The 21,740-nt window shown below is 36.8% G+C and overlaps 1 protein-coding gene across 1 annotated transcript in view; it reads left to right on the forward strand.

Annotated features, from left to right (window-relative positions):
* TEX11 (testis expressed 11) overlaps nt 1–21,740 on the forward strand; it is a 353,939-nt gene that overhangs the window by 108,560 nt on the left and 223,639 nt on the right. Inside the window, exon 11 of the mRNA XM_060137334.1 lies at nt 11,516–11,601. Within this exon, the coding sequence (XP_059993317.1) occupies nt 11,516–11,601 (86 nt within the window). The remainder of the gene's footprint in view (nt 1–11,515; nt 11,602–21,740) is intronic.

A 21,740-nucleotide genomic window follows, 5' to 3' on the forward strand; every position in this document is an offset into this window, starting at 1 on the left:
GCTTGTGTGTATTCCTCAGTATTTTCTACATTTGAGATCATGTCATATGTGAATAAGAGATAATTTTACTTCTTCCTTTCTAATCTGGAGGCCTTTTATTTGTTTTCCTTGTCTAATTCCTCCAGTTAGAACTTCCAGTACAATGTTGAATGAAGTGGTGAAGGCAGGCATCCTCGTTCTTCATCTTAAGGGGAAAGTTTTCGGTCTTTTATCATTGAGTATTATGTTAGCTGAGGGTTTTTCACAAATGCCCTTTATTAGATGGATGAAGTTCTCTTTTTTTTTTGAAGTTCTCTTTTATTTCTAGTTTGTTTAGAGGTTTTTTTCATGGAAGAGTGTCGGGTTATTGTTAAATGCATTTTTCCGTGTCAGTTGAGCTATCATGTGTTTTTTTTTTCTTTCATCCTATTAATGTGGTGTGGTACATTGATTTATTTTCTTATGTTGGACCACCTTTGTATTCCTGGGATAAATTCCACTTGGACATGATGTATAAATTAATCCTTTTTGTGTATTCCAGGATTCTATTAGCTAGTACAGTAAGTCCCCTACATACGAACCTTCAAGTTTAGAACTTTCAAAGATGCGAACGTGTGTTTGCATGTCCAGTCATGTAAGTTAGTTCACGTGTCTGGTGTACATTGTCTGTGCATGCGTCCTCTACAAGTGGTTGTGCTTTTTTGTGCTTTAATGTACATTACTGTATAGAGCATAGTAGTACAGTAACTTTATTTCAAGCCCAGGATGTCTGGAAGCAAACGTAAAAGCAGCGGTGATGTAGCTGGTACTGCTAAGAAGCGCCAAGCGATAATGATGGAAACAAAAGTGAAAATAATTGAGAGAGTGGAGCAAGCGAAAAGATGGTAGACGTTGCTCATTATTATAACATGAGTCATTCAACCATCGGCACGATTCTAGAGAACAAGGACAAGATCATGGAACATGTGAGGTCTGCTGTGCCAATGATGTCGACAATAATATCGAAGAAGTGTGGAAAAGTGATGGAGGAGATGGAGAAACTTCTCAGTGTGTGGATGCAGGATCAGCATCAGCATTAGCGTCGAGTCCTCCTCAGTTTAATGCTGATTCAAGAGAAAGCTAAAAGGCTTCAAGAGAAACCTAAAAGACTTGAGAAAGAAACATGGCGAAGAATCAGAGGGAGCATCTTTTAATGCCAGCCATGGGTGGTTTCATCGGTTCAAGGCTAGAGCCAGCCTTCACAACGTAAAAGTAAGTGGTGAGGCAGCGAGTGCAGATATGGTAGCTGCCTGGTGAGGCAGCGAGTGCAGATATGGTAGCTGCCTGGGAATTTCCTGAAACGCTTTGAGAAATTATTGATGAAGGCACGTATTTACCTGAGCAGGTTTTTAATGTGGATGAGATAGGACTGTACTGGAAGAGGATGCCAGACCAAAGTTACATCAGTAAGAAAGAAAAGTTGATGCCCAGCTATAAAGCAGCAAAATAGGCTAACTCTGTTGTTTGTTGGCAATGCTTCTGGCAATCTGAAGCTGAAGCCTCCCTTAGTTTATCATTCAGAGAACCCAAGAGCCCTTAAAAGCATAGCCAAGGGCTCTCTTCCTGTTGTGTGGAAGAGTAACCCCAAAGCCTGATTACACAGGCCATTTTCCATGACTGGTTTTTCCACCACTTTATCCTGGAGGTAGAGAAATATTGCTTGGAGAAGGACATCCCATTCAACATTCTTTTGCTGCTCGACAGTGCTCCAGGCCATCCCCCATTCATGGACGACTTTCATCCCAATGTCAGAGTAGTGCATCTGCCACCAAATACTACTGAATACATTGCTCATCCAGCCTATGGACCAGGGATTTATAGCGACTTTCAAGAAATGTTATTTACGTCACACTTTTCATCAGACAGTAAAGGTTAGTGACGAATCAGGAACAACTTTGCAGCAATTTCGGGAGGATGATAATATCTACAAGGCCATAAAAAACATTGACTTTGCTTTTTGTGAGGTTACGGCTGTCACCATGAATGGGGTTTGGAAGAACCTTTGGCTGCAGTTTGTTCACGATTTTTGTGGATTTGAGAAGGTAGATGAGGAGTCCAAAGAGGTCTTCAGCAACTTAGTGACCCTCAGCGAGAAGCTGGAGCTAGATGTGCAAGAGGACGACTGCACTGAACTCCTTGCTGTGCAACACGAGGAGCTTACTAATGAAGACCTGATGGAATTGGAGACCCAGAGAAAGGACGAAGAGAGACAAGAGGAAGAAGTAACTGAAGTACTGAAGAGATTCACGATGCAGGAAATGGCAGCGGATTTTCTTTATTTGAGGAGGCACTGTTAGTTTTTGAGGCATAGGACCAAACGTAGAACAGTGCGCGAAGGTTGTAGCAGCCGTTCAGAAAGCAATCCAGTGGTATGGTGTCACCTATGACGAGAAAAAAAGAGCTACTACCCAGACATCACTGGACCGTTTTTTCAAGAGAGTAGATAGAATTGAATCCAGCAAGGAACCAGAACCTGTGCCACCAGCATCAGGCATGAGTGAAATTGCAGCTTGCCCTCCGTCACCTATTGCTGATGATCCTTCAGCTCTACCATCTCCCGCCTCCTCTCCTGTTCACTTCACTCAGTGCCAACCCCTGTATGCCAGCTGTTGTACTACTCTACTTTTCAAGGTACTGTACTGTAAGATGAAAAATTTCTTTGTGTGTGTTTTTTATGCATTATTTGTGTAAAAAAGTACTATAAACCTATTACAGTAGAGTACTATATATCCGATTGTGTTACTTGGCTAACTTTGTTGGACTTATGAACAAATTAGACTTATGAATACGCTGTCGGAATGGAACTCGTTTGTATGTAGGGGACTTACTGTATTTTGTTGAAGATTTTGCATCTGTATTCATAAAGGACATTGTAGTTTCCTTATTTTGTGATATCTTTATGTGGCTTTGGGATTAGGACAATGTTGGCTTCATGGCATGAGTTAGGAAGGGTTCCCTCATATTGTATTTTTTTGGAAGAGTTTTAGAAAGATTGGTGTTAAATCTTCTTTAATTGATGGATAAAATTCACCAGGGAATCCATTTGGTCCTGGACTTTTTTCAGAGGAGTTTTTTGATTCCTGATTCAATCTCTTGTTATAAATCTGTTCAGATTTTCTGTTTCTTCTTGAATCAGTTTTGGTAGTTTATATGTTTCTAGGAGTTGTCCATCTAGGTTATCTTACTTCTTGGCATACTATGTTCATGGTAATTTCTTATAATCCTTTTTATTTCTGTAAGGTCCATAGAAATATTCCCACTTTCATTTATGATTTTAGTAATTCTTTTTAGAAACTTCTTTTTTTGTTAGTCTAGCTAAAGGTTTGTCAGTTTTATTGATCTTCCAAATAACAAACTTTTGGTTTGATTAATTCTATTGATTTTCTTTTCTCTGTTTTATTTATCTCCATTTTTTTATTATTTTCTTCCTTCTGCTAGCTTTTGGTTTAGTTTGCTCTTCTTTTCCTACGTGTTGATTTGAGATCTTTATTTTTAAAATTTATTTTATTGAAGTATAGTTGATTTACAGTGTTGTGTTAATTTCTGCTGTACAGCAAAGTGACTCAGTTATACATAATTCTTTTTCATATTCTTTTCCATTATGGTTTATCACAGGATACTGTATATAGTTCCCTGTGCTATACAGCAGGACTGTTGTTTATCCATTCTATATATACTAGTTTGCATCTCCTAATTCCAAATTCCCAATCCATCCCTCCCCCAACCCCCTCCCCCTTGACAACCACAAGTCTGTTCTCTATGTCTGTGAGTCTGTTTCTGTTTCATAGATAAGTTCACTTGTGTTGTATTTTAGATTCTGCATATAAGTGATATCATATGGTGTTTGTCTTTCTCTTTCTGACTTCACTTAGTATGATAATCTCTAGGTCCATCCATGTTTTTGCAAATGGAATTATTTCATTATTTTTTGTGGCTGAGTAATTAATATTCCTTTATATATACACCACATCTTCTTTATCCATTCATCTTTTGATGGACATTTAGGTTGCTTCCATCTCTTGGCTATTGTGAATAGTGCTGTGAACATAGGGGTTTATGTATCTTTTTTGAATTATAGTTTTGTAAGATCTGTTTTTTTTTTTTTTTTTGTGGTAGGTGGGCCTCTCACTGCTGTGGCCTCTCCCGTTGCGGAGCACAGGCTCCGGACGCGCAGGCCCAGCGGCCATGGCTCACGGGCCCAGCCGCTCCGCGGCATGTGGGATCTTCCCGGACCGGGGCACGAACCCGCGTCCCCTGCATCGGCAGGCGGACTCCCAACCAGTGCGCCACCAGGGAAGCCCCAAGATCTGTTTTTTTTAATGTAGGTGTATATAGCTATAAATTTCCTTCTGAGCATTGCCTTTGCTGAATCCCGTAAGTTTTATTTGCATTCATCTCTACATATTTTCTAATTTCGTTTGTGATTTCTTCTTTGACCCATTGGTTGTTTAAGAGTTTGTTGTTTAATTTACACATATTTTTGAATTTTCCAGTTTTCAAGTTTTATTCCATTGTGGTAGGAAAAGATGCTTTGTATGATTTCAGTGTTGTAAAATTTATTGAGACTTGTGGCATAACATATGGTCTGTCCTGGAGAATGTTCCATGTGTACCTGAGGAGAATGAGTATTGTGCTGGTTTGGGGTTGAGTGTTCTGTATATGTTTATTAAGTCTAGGTGGTTTATAGTATTGTTCAAGTCTTCTATTTCCTTTTTGATCTTTTGTCTGGCTTTGTACATGATTGAAAGTGAGGTGTTGATATCTCCAACTGTAATTGTAGAACTGTTTGTCCTTTCACTTGTGTCAGTTTTAGCTGCATATATTTTAGGGGTCTGTTGTTAGGTGTATATATGTTTATAATTGTTATATTTTCTTGATAAATTTACCCTTTTTTCAATATGTAATGTTCTTTGTCTTTTGTAACAATTTTTGACTTAAAGTCTATTTTGTCTGATATTAGTATAGGCACTCAGCTCTCTTTTGGTTCCTATTTGCTTAGAATATCTTTTTTTCATGTTTTCACTTTCAATCTATTTTTGTCTTTGGATGTAAACTGAGATTTTGTAACCAGCATATAGTTTGATCACGATGTGTTTTAAAAAAAAAATTTAGCCAATCTGCCAATCTCTGCCTTTTAATTGGAGAGTTAAATTACATGTAATTACTGATAAGAAAGGTCTTCTGCCATTTTCCTGTTTGTTTTCTATATATCTATATATGTGTCTTATATCTTTTTCTTCCTCATTCCCTCCACTACTACCTTCTTTTTTGTTTAATTGCTTTTATCTAGTATTCCATTTTGATTTCCTTCTCATACCTTTTTCACCATATGTTTCAGTTACTTTCTTATTGGTTATTCTGAAAAATATAATTAACGTCATAAACTTGTAAGAATCCAGTTTGAATCAATACCTATTAGCTTCAACATTATACAAAAAGTCTGCTGCTATACATCTCCATTTACAAATTACATATTTGTATATTATGTGCCCATTAGCATAGACTTATACTTTTTTTTTTTGCGGTATGCGGGTCTCTCACTGTTGTGGCCTCTCCCGTTGTGGAGCATAGGCTCCAGACGCGCAGGCTCAGCGGCCATGGCTCATGGGCCCAGCTGCTCCGCGGCATGTGGGAATCTTCCCGGACCAGGGCTCGAACCCGTGTCCCCTGCATCGGCAGGCGGACTCTCAACTGCTGAGCCACCAGGGAAGCCCTATGCTTATTTTTAAGTGTATTTTTCCTTTAAATCGTATAGAAAAAAAAAAAAGAGGAGTTATGAACCAAAAATGCAATAACTCTGACTTTTATATTTACCTAGTTACCTTTACCCTTATTTGTATTTATTTGCATTACTACCTAGCATGCTTTTATTTCAGCCTGAAAAATTCTATTTAGCATTGTAGAACAGGTCTACTAGAGACAAACTCTCAACTTTTGTGTATATGAGAATGTCTTAATTTCTCCTTCATTTCTGAAAGGATAGTTTTGCCACATAGAGAAATTTTGGTTGAAAGTTGTTTTTTCATCACTTTAAATATGTCATTTCACTGCGTTCTGGCTTGTATGGGAAATCAGCTGAAGTTTGAGGATCCCTTGTACATGACTAAGTGCATCTTGCTTGTTGCCTTCAAGATTCTTTGTCTTCTGATGGTTTGATTATAATGTGTCTCAGTGTGGATATCTTTTTTTGTTGTTTGTTTTTAATAAATTTATTTATTTAATTTTGGCTGCGTTGGGTCTTCATTGCTGCGTGTGGGCTTTCTCTAGTTGCGGCGAGCAGGGGCTACTCTTCATTGTGGTGTGTGGGCTTCTCATTGTGGTGGCTTCTCTTGTTGTAGAACACGGGCTCTAGGCGCAAGGGCTTCAGTAGTTGTGGCACGTGGGCTCAGTAGTTGTGGCTTGCAGGCTCTAGAGCACAGGCTCAGTAGTTGTGACGCATGGGCTTAGTTGCTCTGCGGCATGTGGGATCTTCCCGGACCAGGGCTTGAACCCGAGTCCCCTGCATTGGCAGGCAGATTCTTTCTGTTTTTTTTTTTTGCGGTACATGGGCCTCTCACTGTTGTGGCCCTTCCCGTTGCGGAGCACAGGCTCCGGATGCGCAGGTTCAGTGGCCATGGCTCACAGGCCCAGCCGCTCTGCGGCATGTGGGATCGTCCTGGACTGGAGCACGAGCCTGCGTCCCCTGCATCGGCCGGTGGACTCTCAACCACTGCGCCATCAGGGAAGCCCTAGCAGGTGGATTCTTAACCACTGAGCCACCAGGGAAGTCCTGGATATCTTTGTGTTTATTCTATTTAAAATTTGTTTAGCTTCTTGGACTTGCAGATTTGTATCTTTTTATCAAATGTTGAAGTTTTGGGCCAATATTTCTTTGAGTATTCTTTCTGCTTTTTTCTCTGTCTTCTCTCCTTCAGGGACTCTGATTTTACATACATTGTTGTTGTCTCATGGGTCTCAGGCTCTGTTCATTGTTCTTCATTCCTTTTTCTTTCTGCTCCTCAAACTGAATAATTTCTATTGATCTTACTTTCAAGTTTGTTGAAAGCTGTGCTATGCAGCTGCTTCCCACTAGCTATCTACCTTATGTTTGGTAGTGTATATATGTCCATGCCTCTCTCTCGCTTTGTCATAGCTTAGGGGTAAGACAGGAATAAAGACACAGACCTACTAGAGAATGGATTTGAGGATATGGGGAGGGGGAATGGTAAGCTATATGAGGTATTTAAAGTAGTCAAACTCACAGAAACAAAGTAGAATGGTGATTGCCAGTGGTTTAGGGAGGGGCAAATGAAGGGTTATTGTTCAATGGGTAAAGAGTTTCAGTTTTACAAGATGAAAAAGTTCTGGAGATCTCTTGCACAACAATATGAATATAGTTAACACTACTAAATTCTACACTTAAAAATGGTTAAGATGGTACATTTCGTTACATGCATTTTACCACAATTAAAAACTTTTCTTCTTTTACTATCATTTTACTGGGGTGTTAGGAGACAGCAGAGGTAGTTGTGTGTGCTCAGTCTGACATCTTTAACAGGAATGTGATGCTGGCTTTTTTGTTTGTTTTCTCTGCTTTTTGTTTCCTGTCTACTTTTTCCCACCTTCCTGTGGGTTAGATGAACATTTTTAGAATTACATTTTATCTATATTATTTTTGAGTTCTGTTTTTGTAAGGACAGTCATGATGGATTTAGGATGCACCCTAATCCAGTATTACCTCACCTTGATTATACTGCAAAGACCCTATTTCCAAATAAGGTAAAGTTCACTGGTTCCAGATGGACATGAATTTTGGGAGGAGGGCATTATTTAACTCAGTATAGTCTTGATAGCATAAGTCCTTTTACTTTATTCTTCTTCAATGTTGTTTTAGCTGTTCTGGGCCTTTTACTCTTCTATATTCCTTATAGAGTCACCTTGTCAAGTTTGGTGAAAAACTATTGAAATTTTGATTGAAATGGCATTTGATTTATAATTAATTTGGAGGGTATCACTGTCTTTATAATGTTGAGTCTTCTTATCAATGAATGTGATATGTCCTAATTTATATAGTCGTCTTTAATGTATTTCAACATAGTTTTGTAATTTTCTGTATAAAGATATTTCAGTCAACTTGCTGTCATAAGTGATATCTTAAGAGTTTACATTTTTATTTGTCATTGGTTGCATTTCAAAGCAATTGCTTTTAAATGTTTATTTAATATCCAGCAACTTCTCTGAACTCTTTTATTAATTCTAATAATTTCATCTGTAAAGTTTCTTGGATTGTTTGCATTTGCATGTTTTTACCATCTCTTTCTTTTGTCTCCAGCTCTGTTGCTATCTATTTCACATTATAAATTACTAGAGGACGGACACCTTTCTTTAATATGCTTTGTAGAGTAAATGGACATTGAATTGCATATTGAAAGATATGAAAGGAGACTCATAGCTGGTGTTTAGGGAAAGAAAACGTTTGGTATCTTGCACAGAGTTAGAGATGATAAAGGGAAAAGCAAATGTAAAGAGAGGGGAAAGGACTGAATTAGAGGATCAAGGATATGTAACAGAAAAGTAATTATTAACTATGCCTTCGTTAGGATGGGGCTACCAGTAAAGGACCTTGAAGTTCAGAGTTGAGAGTTTGTATATTGTTTAGAAGGTGATTGATAAAACTATACTGCTAGAAAACTCATGATTTTCATTCTAAAGGTCAATGAAATTATTTAGTGTGCTTTTGATGGGCTTAAGGTTTAGACAAGACCTGAAAATCCAGGGCAAGAAATCTTATAATGAGAGGAAATGATCGGATAAAGGTTGGAGAGGAGCTAACTGTAGTGTTATTCACTTAAAAAGAATTAATGAATTAAATAAGCCAACTCTCTTATTTCTGAGACATCCTTCCTGTATCCCAAAACTAGATTAGGAATTACTTAAGGTGTTGACATGATGGCAGAAGGTAATGCTGTATTGTTTAGAGGCAGAGAAATAAAGTGTTTGGAAAATTGTATCTTAGAGCACCAGGAGAAATAACGAATGACCTGTTGTTTATTATTACTGAGACATCTGAGGATTAGAGAAAGCTGAGTAAGGGAGGATTGGAAGGTAAACGTCTTAAAGCCATTAAGGAAGAAAGGCAGGCAATTATCATTCAGTTATTGTTACACAATTATAATTGAACAAAATGTAAAAATACATGATCTATAAATGTTTAAAAGACAGCAAAATCACAAAGAAAAATAACTTGGAACTAAAAAAATAATAGGTTTGCTTTTTCTGAATTTTAAGAACCTAATTTATAAAGTAATTCACAGAAAATGAAATTATCTAGTTAATTAAAAATAAAAAGGGGACTTCCCTGGTGGTCCAGTGGTTAAGATTCCGTGCTCCCAGTGCAGCGGGCACGGGTTCAATCCCTGGTCAGGGAACTATCAATAGATACCTCATGCCACAACTAAGAGCCCGCATGCCGCAACTAAAAGATCCCACATGCCGTAACTAAAGGTCCTGCACACCTCAACGAAGATCCCGCGTGCTGTAGCTAAGACCCAGCACAGCCTAATAAATAAATAAATATTTTTTTAAGAAGCCTCATACTGAACTCAGAAGTTAGTGATCAAACTCATTTTCAGCTGCAGTATCTAACTGAGTTTTAAAAATCATCTATATAGTCTCATCGTGGCATTGTAAATTAGGTATTCGGTTGGATCTTTTATTTCTGGGCCAGTAGATGTAGCAGTGGCTGGAGTTTCTAGAGATTCCATGAGTTCTGGTCCCATACGTCCGTTTCTATATGACCAATATACAACAGACTTACAGATCTACTTTCTTTGTGTTTTTTTGCCACTGTGTATTACTTGCAAAACGAGATGTTACCACTCCATGGAAGGCCAGGAACGTATTTTTTAAAGAGATATTTGTATAAATCTTAGTACTAAATACCCCATTAGAAATATTTCATGAGGACAGAGATTTTTGTCTGCTTTGTTCACTTATATGTCTCTAAGGCCTAAAATAGTACCTAATAGATAAGACATGCTTAGTAAATATTAATCATTGAATATATAAATGAATGAGTGAATGGAGCAGTACTGGTAGTTAAAAGATTTTTTTTCGGTCATTACATTGAAAATATTGTGCAGGTCTCTTGAAAGATATCTTAGTATTTTGTAGCTTTGGTCTTATAAGTTTATTGTTTTGTATTCTTTTCTCCCTTAGGAAGTAGTATATAATGTAAGTACACTTGAAGGGATTGTGAGGGAAGAAAAAAAAACACTGAGGAAATTGAATAAAGACTCAGTACATTTAAATGTTCATCAAAAGTTTTACTTTCCATTTTTCTCTGTGTAAGTTAGTTGCAAGCCTCTCTACAGCAAGTGGGTATAAGCTGCATTATTCCAGTATAGCTACATAACTGGTGTAGCCCTGTGTGAACCTATGGGATCTGGGGCATGTAATGAGTTAAGCTTTTTCTGCTGAAATTTTTCTGCTGAAATGTCGAGAATGCATTTAAATACTTCTGGATTCTTGCCAGACCCACATTACCAAGACTGTTCTTTATTTTAGATTCAAATATGCAGTAGGTCTGATGTGCTCAGGCATGCATATTGAACTTCTGCTTTCTGAATGTACTGTACTGTAATTCAAAGGGAAACTTTTTTGAAGCAAGACAGCTCTTTACACATTACTTATGAATAACTTCCCTCAGATCTTGGATTCTTAATTGAGGATCTGCTTCTGTAGTCTTACTCAGGTTAAACTTATAAAGGACTCCTTTATATGGATATAATCAGTTTCTGGATAGATGGTTTCTATAAATAGTGATGGGATATTTGGGTAAATTATTAGAATTAAGGTTTTTTTCTTTTATGCCATTTCCCAGTATTTTGATGAATGAAAATTCTGTATGATATGACATTCACACAGCGACTGAGATGCTGATTAATCTGTAAGAGTATTTTCCTATGGCATCATTCACATACTTGTTCCTACCTTCATCTCAGTGGTAATTTATGTAAAGAAAATTTTTGTTGTTATCAAGAGATCCATTAAATTAACTTTCTAAAGTCTTATGACTAGATAGTGCTTTGGACACATTTCACGTTTTTTAAAGTTGTCTTAATTTTGAAAGGTATTCATTCATTTTTTTGCCCCCCTCAGTGGTGATTTTGTTTTCTTTGAATATACTCTTTTCTAACGCCTTTTACTGAATCTGGCAACCTACAGAGGCATTTTTAGCCTGCTCTTTTGCTGGGCAATGATTAGTTTTCCCATTTCCTGTTACAAAGGACCTTTTAGTAATGTATTGTATTACCTTTCCATAGGGAACTAATGCCACACCCTGAGTATTTTTTAGTTCCTCTTTATATAAATTGAGAGGTTTTGATAAGGATGAGTGGGTTATTTTGATGTACAGAACACTAAGTATGTCTTAAAGACTCTGAAATGCTATAGATTTTTTTAACGTTAAGAGAATCATGAATCTGACGTATCTTGTTTTTTTTTTTTAATATTGTAGAGCGGATATCTTCATATTCTCTGTTATAGCTTTGGAATAGAAACCTACAAGCAGAATAAATATGAAGAAAGTTCTTTCTGGCTCAGGTAATATAAAAAAATAATGAATATAAATTAACGATTATTATCATAGAGTTCAGTTAATACTTACTGTAGGGTACTTTGGCAGTTTAAACATTTTCTGATTTCAAAAGTCAACATGCTAAATTTAGTTACTCCTTTAACATGTATTGTTTATTATTCTTATATGTTGCCAGTTGATAGAAAAATGTATTCTATTGTTAATAACATAAAAGCATGTTCTCCCTCCATTCCTCCTGTGTATCTTCATCAAGAATATGGAAATCCTTATTTTTTGCTTTGGTATGTATTGCTGTCTGCTAACCCCAGAGTATAAGGGCAGGTGGGTAAATAGTAGGATCACCTAAAATTATTAGTTTTAAGAGAATCTTGGTATTTTAATATCAGTTAAGTAAGTATATATTAAGCACTTACTATATGCTTAGAACTACACTAAGATTTGTACTGTTGTGTTGAATCTGGAAATACCAGGGAATAGTGCAAAAATACAGCAACTATATGCAAGAATCCTGTGTTTCACTGAATACCTATGCCCAGTACAGGTCCTGACATAATAGTAGATACTCAGTAATTGCTAGTGAATTTCTGTGAAAAATCTATTTTTCTGGAGATGTCACATAAAGTGCTTCGCATTTTCTTTTCCTTTTTAATTAATTAATTAATGGCTATGTTGGGTCTTCGTTGCTGTGCATGGACTTTCTCTAGTTGTGGCGAGTGGGGGCTACTCTTCTTTGCAGTGCGCGGGCCTCTCATTGCAGTGGCTTCTCTTGTTGCAGAGCACGGGCTCTAGGTGTGCGGGCTTCAGTAAGTTGTGGCTCGTGGGCTCTAGAGTGCAGGCTCAGTAGTTGTGGCGCATGGGCTTAGTTGCTCTGTGGCATGTGGGATCTTCCCGGACCAGGGCTTGAACCTGTGTCCCCTGCATTGGCAGGTGGATTCTTAACCACTGCACCACCAGGGAAGTCCCAAGTCTTTTGAATATCAGAAGATTATGGAGTAAAATATAGCAAATCAATTCCTAAATGTTTCCCTTCTTTGAGTATGGGGTTAGTTCTAGTTATTTGGAGATATTCTCTTGATTAGTCTAACTATTGTGAAAATTACATTTACCATTAATGAAATAAATAGAAATATGGTCATTAAGATTATAGTACTCATAGGCGTATATATCTCTAATAAAATACTTATGCAAATAACTTGTTTATGTAAAAGACTTTTTAGAGCTCAAAGATTGATCAAACTCTGTAATGAACTATGCCTGACAGAGCAGGCTTATGCAGTTACAAGAGGTATACTTGTCTCAATTTAGAATGTTTCATACAAGTGGAATATACTTGAAATGTTTATTATAAATCACATTTATCAATTGAATTATTAAAAATATACTAAAGGAGCTAGCTAGTTTAGCATAGGTTTACAACAAGTTTCCTTTAAATGAACAACCTTTTTATAAAGTGAATTGAATGAGTTCTATTCCAGGATTTGGCAGTATTTAGGGGAGCAGCAATCACAAAGGTTATGGCATCAACCTATCAAAAGATTAGTATGCCAAGGAGACAGGAATGGGAAGGACAAAAAAAAAAAAGAAAAAAAGGATACTGTGGTGCCATGGATGGCTTCTGGAAGCTTAAGACTATGGAGGTGAGCCTGTAGTTTATGCCAGAATGAACATAAACATGAATGCTCTCTAGCAACTGCTTATAAGAGTAGGCTGAGGCTTGAAGTGGCATAAATGTAGGTTATTATCGTATATGCCATGGATTGTTGATCTCTTATCTGTCATCATCTTTTTTAGAAAACCGTACAGAAGGAAAATATGACAGTGACAGAGCATGACTGATATTTATATCATAAGCTGACTATATCAGATTTTTACTCTGTTTAGTGTCTGTATTATTAGGAACATTATTTGACCCACAGTCATATTTAGATAATAACAAATTTATAGAGCACCACTATATTTTTGACTCTTTTTGTATTCTTGTCACTAGAATGAGATTGGGAAAAACAGGAAGGACTTGAATTCTAGCCCTAGTTATTATATATTATTTTAATCTTTCTGCCAGATTATTTTTCCACATCTTTTGGGGATATAAAAATAACTTAGTGAAGTATTGTCAAATGCCTTGAAAAGGGTTATATTTTAATGTATTTAAAAAGAGGCAAAAATAATTATCAACATTGTGATACCTACTTTTTAGAATTATTCTAGAGATTAAATACGATGATGCATATATTGTAGAGTATTTAGTAACATGGCTTGGAAAATAGAAACTGCTCAATATATGGCAGTAGCTGCTGCTATTGCTAGGTGATGTGTTTGCTATTTACTGCAAATGGGCACTAATGTGGCTGCTTCACTAGTATATTCTAAAATTTATCACAGTGAAATCAAACACAGATTACTTGTTGACTTCCCAAGTAAAAATATTATAAAGACAGACACCCACATCTTTTTATCATATACTGCCATTCTTGGGGGCAGTTCTTCTTTGTGCTTTAATTATCTGTGTGTTGAGAAAACTGTTGGGAGGAGTTGGTGATACAAGCAGGAATGAATAGCTGCTAATTAAGCACCTTTCTCTGTAGGTTTTGTACTAGAAGGAGGGCATGGAAGGTGAGTGTACTTTCTACAGGCTTAACTCTTTTGAGAACAGTGGATATCTTAAGCTAGTGGTTACATACAATTTGGAAATACCCATTCAGTCTAAAAGGGAAACCCCTCATTTTTTCACAAATGATAAGATACCAAAATTGCTGTAGTATATTAGAATTTTGTTGAAGTAGAAGCCTAGAACATAAAGGGTGGTAGTGGGTATTGCTTATAAAGCTCTTTTCTTTCTCTCAGTTCTTGTTAACAGATCTCAGTTTAGGACCTTGATCAGTCTTTGTCTCCCTCTTGCCTTTTCTTTTGCTAAGAAAACTTCATAAACAGCTGCTGCTTTCCTTGATTTCTGCCACATTTTTTTGCGGGGGGGATTTTTTAAAAATTTATTTATTTTTGGCTGCTTTGGGTCTTCATTGCTGCATGCAGGCTTTCTCTAGTTGCAGCCAGCAGGGGCTACTCTTCGTTGCAGTGCGCAGGATTCACATTGTGGTGGCTTCTCTTGTTGCGGAGCACGGGCTCTAGGCACGCAGGCTTCAGTAGTTGTGGCTTGTGGGCTCTAGAGCACAGGCTCAGTAGTTGTGGCTCACGGGCTTAGCTACTCCACGGCATGTGGGATCTTCCTGGACTGGGGATCGAACCCGTGTCCCCTGCATTGGCAGGCGGACTCTTAACCATTGCGCCACCAGGGAAGTCCCTCTGACACACTTTTTTGATTATGTCCCCTTATTAGAGATGCCACAGATTAAGAAAGGTCGCTATAATTCTGAATGAAATTGGGAATCCTTAATCTTACTTTACTGTTGGCGTCAAGGTACCTGCCTCATTGTATTCAAATGACAAATTCAGTTAGGACTCCATAGAATATAAAATTTCAGATCTTTGAAATGAGCTTTGGAAATATGTTTAAGAGGTTTTCTTGTTTAATAAAGTACAGTTTTTCTTTTTCTCCCCTTTTGTAATTCTTGCTATACTGAGCTCCTCTGTCTGCTCCTGGCAAAGGCAAGAATAAGTAGGTGGGAAGAGACTCTTGATATAGAACTTTCTTCTGCGCTCTAGGGGATTTGTTAGTGGCCTCTCAGTTGCCCTGGTAGAATTTAAATTTAGTGTTTAGTCTTTTAAAGTCCTGTCTAACAATTTGGACATATATTTTGCTGAACTTGGCTTTTTAGAAAAGGTTTACAGAAATTGTGCTCTAACTAATTAGTATTATACAAGAAGTACTGTAAACCAAACAATAGAAATGAGTCCAACTCAAAAGGCTTTGCAATTACACTGATTTACTGCAAAGACTTTGGAGATTATTTTTCCCCTGGGAGAAAAATGTCCTCATCCCCATATCTTAGTCATATTCTTTTTTTTTATCATGATAGAATTTGTTTATTTTAAATTTATTTTAAAAAACTTATTTATTTTATTTATTTTTGGCTGCGTTGGGTCTTCATTGCTGCACGTGGGCTTTCTCTAGTTGCAGTGAGCGGGGACTACTCTTCCTTGAGGTGCGTAGGCTTCTCATTGCACTGACTTCTTTTGTTGTGGAGCACGGGCTCTAGGCACGTGAGCTTCAGTAGTTGTGGCACGTGGGCTCAGTAGTTGTGGCACACGGGCTTAGTTGCTCCGCGACATGTAGGATCTTCCTGGACCAGGGCTCAAGCCCGTGTCCCCTGCATTGGCAGGCGGATTCTTAACCACTGCACCACCAGGAAGTCCCACCTTAATCATATTCTTTATCAAGGATGATTTTTCCTTGATTTCTAGTAGTTCTTTCTAATTCACTCCTGTGTTCCTTGGAGCTACTGGCTGGTAAACATTTGGGGAGCCTTACTTTTCCCCTTTTGCTGTAAGACCTATTTTCTAATTACGGCAAATTAAATTTGGGAGCGAAGAATCAAAATGAAAGGGTAATACCCATGGATATAGTAAAAATAATGTTTAAAACTTCTTTGCTGATTGGGGACTTCCCTGGTGGTCCATTGGTTAAGACTCTGCACTTCCGGTGCAGTGAGCATGGGGTCGATCCCTGGTCAGGAACTGAGATCTCACATGCCACGCTGAGTGGCCAAATTAAAAATAAATAAATAGAATTAATTTTTAAAAAAACTTATTTGCTGGGCTTCCCTGGTGGCACAGTGGTTGAGAGTCTGCCTGCCGATGCAGGGGACACGTGTTCGTGCCCTGTTTCGGGAAGATCCCATATGCCGCGGAGCGGCTGGGCCCATGAGCCATGGCCGCTGAGCCTGCATGTCCGGAGCCTGTGCTCCGCAACGGGAGAGGCCACGGCAGTGAGAGGCCCGCGTACCGCAAAAAAAAAAAAAAAAACAACAACAAAAAAACCTGCTTTGCTGATTAAAGCAGTTGTATGTGCTAAATATAAAAATTTAAATGTCGCAGAAAAAGTAATATGGAAAGTAAAAGTCCCCTGTAATCCCACACTCATAAATGCTCAGTATTAACATTTTACTTTGTTCTCTTTATTTTTTTTCAAAAATAGTTTTTAAAAACTCTTAATATATTAAACGACAAGGAAAACGTGAGAATCCTTGACATGTATTTGGAAGATTTAAGGAGTTGTGTTTTTACAAAACGTATAGTAAATAAAGAAGGTTAGTGAAATGAAACTGAGCCCAAAACTATACACAGGAAAATTCCTAATTGGTGACCTCTTGTAGTAGAGACAGTGAAATAAATTGGGAAAATGACAGAAAACATTTGAATTGGATAGAATCCTGAAGAATTGGATAAAACCCTCAAAGTGTTTTGTAAACAATAATCTAATATTGATCTTAATAACTGAAATTTAAATGACCCTGCTGCCTTAACCTACACGTCAGAGACTAAGTGCTTATAAATTTCTGAAGAGGAGAGGCCTTTGTAGGTTACCAAAGATGAGAATATTTCTCAGCTCCTTGTGTGAGGGGCCTGGGTTGCTTTTCTCCTCTCAGCATCCAAAGAAAGCATGATTTCTTTAGCATCCTTCTGAGACCATAAGGTCTCATTTCGTATTTTCTTAAAAACACACACACACACACACACACACACACGCACACACACACACACACACACACACACGCAACCTAAACTTAATGTTGCTAGACTTTTGGATGTGAATAAATAATTGGGTAAGTAGTATGTTAGAGGAGGAGTAATTTTTTAGCCCCTTTTCTAACACCATTTTAAATTTCTCTAAAACGAATCTAAAGCCTGTCTTAGTTGGCAGCTAATGTGAGTTGTTTCTTAGTAGTTGGGGATAGTTTTTATGTTAGACGTAGTATCCTCAAGTGGGAAGAGAAGTGTGTTTCTTTCCTGTTCTATAAAACTTTTTGTATCTCTTATGGAATCGAAAGAGGAGAATTTAACAAAAATTATAGTGTTAGTTTCTAAATTTATAGTGCTTAGAGTTAGTAAACCCAGATTATGTAATTTCTATGATGGTTTTAAAAAGTAGTTATGTTTACAATAAGGACAGTATTAATGAGATATTTTTATTTATCAGTATTTAGCCTTTACTATGGTTGTATAGGAATATGTGACACCAGAGGTCTTCTAATAAGAAGGGAAACAGTAAAGGAAATATACATAAATGGATTTATATGCACAAATATTAATGGTTCAGTATATGAGCCCAAGGGCAGTTTGTATCAGTTTTAATGCTACTTAATATTCATTGCTTTATTTTTGCTTCTGTCTCAGCCTGAGACCTTGAGATTTTGACAATATTATCTGTAATCAGGCAGTGTGATCCAGGGAAAGAACACAGAACTAGCATTAGAAAATCTGTTACTAATCAACTGTGTGACCTTGGGTCACTTACCTAACTACTATGTGCTGTGATATCATCATCTGAAAAATTAGTGCAACATTATTTGTGTAGGTGGCTTGTAATGAAGATAACATAAGTAATACAATAGTACTTTGAAAAGTTAAGGGTATTATATGATCATAGACTATGATAAAATTATTAACTGTAAAAATGATCATATAGAAGACATGTTTTAATGGAAAATGGAATGTATTAGCACCATCTTGTGGAAATATAACAAATTGTATAGTAGAAATTTTAATAAGATAATTTACTATAGATAACACTTTATAGCTGTAAGAACCCTTACAGATCATCTAGTTCAGAAATTAAGAAACTGTTCTGTGGTACCCTTAGGTTCTGCCAGAAGAGCTTCAGAATCTCCTTTAACAGGAGGAGACTTATTCACACTTCTCCAAGATCCCCATCTTGCTTCAGAGAAATTAGGCTTTAATCAGTTTCCTATGTAGTATGTCCTTTTAAGATTTTGTTTGAAAAAAATGATTCATCTGCTTAGAGTTTAAAAAATGATATCGATCAACTTCATCTTGTACAGATAAGGAAATGGAAATTTGGAGAGATTAAGAGATTTATACAAGAGATTTATGAATAGTCTTTCTCCAAATGTCAGTAGTGATGTCACCCCTATTTGATTCCTGATTTTAGTAATTTGAGTCTTTTCTCTTCTTGGTTAGTCTAGCCTAGCTAAAGTTTTGTCAATTTGTTGGATCTTTTCAGTGAACCAATTTTTGGTTTTCGTGATTTTCTCTATTGTTTTTTTAAGTATTCTATTCCATTTATTTCCACTGTAATCTTTATGACTTTTCTCCTCTGTGCTTGCTTTAGGTTTAGTGTGCTGGCTTTTTTTTCCCCCTAAGATGAAAGGTTGAGATCTTTTTTAATATTGCTGTTTATGGCTAGGATATTTCCCCTAACCATTGCTTTAGTTCCATCCAGTAAGTTTTGGTATGTTTTGTTTTCCTTTTTCATTCAGCTCAAGGTATTTTCTAATTTCCCTTGTGATTTATTCTTTGACCCGTTGGTTATTTAGGAGTGTGTTGTTTAATTTCCAAATAACTTCTTTTTGTTCTTTACTTCTAATTTATTTCCATGTAAGGAGAGAACATATTTTGTATGATTTCAATCCTGTTAAGTCAACTGAGGCTTTTTAAGGCCTAGAATGTGTTCCATTCTAGAAGAATGTGTAGTCTGCTGTTATCTGGTGCAGTGTGGTGTAGTTGTCTGTTAGGTTAGTAGGTTCATAGTGTTGTTCAAATCTTCTGTATCCTTTTTGATGCTCTGCCTAGTTGTAATATGCATTACTGAAAGTGGGACACTGACACCCCCAAATATCATTGTTTAATTATGTACCTCTCCATTCAATATTGTTGACTTTTGCTTCATGTATTTTGGGGCTCTGTTGTTAGGTCCATATATGTTTATAATTGTTGTATCTTCCTGATGGATTAGCCTTTTTTATCATTACAAAATATCCTTCTTTATCTCTAGTAACATTTTCTTTTGTTTTGAAGTCTGTTTTGTCTGATATTAGTATAGCTATTCTAGTGCTCTTATGGTTGTTATTTACATGGTATATCTTCTTCCATTCCTTTACTTTCATCCTCTTTGTTTCTTTGAATCTAAAGTGTGTCTCTCATCAACAGCATATAGTTGGATCTCGTTTTTGAATTTAGTCTGAAAATCCCTGCCATCTGACTGTATTGTTTAATCCATTCTTATTTCATGTTAATATTTTAAAAATTTAATTTGCTTATTTATCTGTTTTATACATACTAGTGTATATATGTCAATCCCAATCTCCCAATTCATCCAACCACCACCACCCCCTCCCACTATCCCCCCTTGGTGTACATACGTTTGTTCTCTACATCTGTGTCTCTATTCTGCCTTGCAAACCAGGTCATCTGTACCATTTTTCTAGATTCCACATATATGTGTTAATATACGATACTTGTTTTTCTCTTTCTGACTTACTTCACTGTGTATGACAGTCTCTAGATCCATCCACGTCTTTACAAATGACCCAATTTCATTCCTTTTAATGGCTGAGTAATACTCCATTGTATATATGTACCACATCTTCTTTATCCATTCGTCGATGGGCATTTAGGTTGCTTCCATGACCTAGCTATTGTAAATAGTGCTGCAATGAATATTGGGGTGCATGTGTCTTTTTAAATTATAGCTCTCTCTGGGTATATGCCCAGTAGTGGGATTGCTGGGTCATCTGGTAGATCTATATTTAGTTTTCTGAGGAACCTCCATACTATTCTCCATAGTGGCTGTATCAAGTTACATTCCCACCAACAAAGCAAGAGGGTTCTCTTTTCTCCACTCCCTCTCCAGCATTTTCTGTTTGTAGATTTTCTGATGATTCTAACTGGTGTGAGGTGATACCTCATTGTAGTTTTGATTTGCATTTCTCTAATAATTAGTGATGTTGAGTATCTTTTCATGTGCCTCTTGGCCATCTGTATGTCTTCTTTGGAGAAATGTCTGTTTAGGTCTTCATCCCATTTTTTGATTGGGTTGTTTGCTTTTTTGATTTTGAGCTCCATGAGCTGTTTATATATTTTGGAGATTAATCCTTTGTCCATTGATTCGTTTGCAAATATTTTCTCCCATTCTGACAGTTGTCTTTTCGTCTTGTTTATGGTTTGCTTTGCTGTGAAAAAGATTCATTAGTTCGCACTTGTTTATTTTTGTTTTTATTTCCATTACTCTAGGAGGTGGGTCAAAAAAGATCTTGTTGTGATTTATGTAAAAGAGTGTTCTTCCTATGTTTTCCTTTAAGAGTTTTATAGTGTCCAGTTTTACATTTAGGTCTTTAATCCATTTTGAGTTTATTTTTGTGTATGGTGTTAGGGAGTGTTCTAATTTCATTCTTTTACATGTAGCTGTCCAGTTTTCCCAGCACCGCTTATTGAAGAGACTGTCTTTTCTCCATTGTATATTCTTGCCTCGTTTGTTGTAGATTAATTGACCGTTGGTGTGTGCATTTATTCATGGGCTTTCTATCCTGTTTCATTGATCTATATTTCTGTTTTTGTGCCAGTACCATGCTGATTTGATTACTGTAGCTTTGTAGTATAGTTTGAAGTCAGGGAGCCTGATTCCTCCAGCTCCGTTTTTTTTTCTTAAGATTGCTTTGGCTATTCTGGGACTTCTGCATTTCCATACAAATTGTGAAATTTTTTGTTCTAGTTCTGTGAAAAATGGCATTAGTAATTTGATAGGGATTGCATTGAATCTGTAGATTGCTTTGGGTAGAATAGTCTTTTTGACAGTATTTATTCTTCCAGTCCAAGAACATGGTATATTTCTCCATCTGTTTGTGTCATCTTTGATTTCTTTCATCAGTGTCTTATAGTTTTGTGAGTATAGGTCTTTTGTCTCCTTAGGTAGGTTTATTCCTATGTATTTTATTCTTTCTGTTGCAGTGGTGAATGGGATTATTTCCTTAATTTCTCATTCTGATCTTTTGTTGTTACTGTATATGAATGCCAGAGATTTCTGTGCATTAATTTTGTATCCTGCAACTTTACCAAATTCACTGATTGGCTCTAGGAGTTTTCTGGTAGTATCTTTAGGATTATCTATGTATAGTATCATGTCATCTGCAGTGACAGTTTTACTTCTTCTTTTCCGATTTGGATTCATTTTATTTCTTTTCCTTCTGATTGCTGTGGCTAGGATATCCAAAACTGTGTTGAGTAATAGTGG

The sequence above is a fragment of the Lagenorhynchus albirostris genome, chromosome X (genome assembly GCF_949774975.1).
Source record: "Lagenorhynchus albirostris chromosome X, mLagAlb1.1, whole genome shotgun sequence".
In the NCBI taxonomy this organism is placed as follows: domain Eukaryota; kingdom Metazoa; phylum Chordata; class Mammalia; order Artiodactyla; family Delphinidae; genus Lagenorhynchus; species Lagenorhynchus albirostris.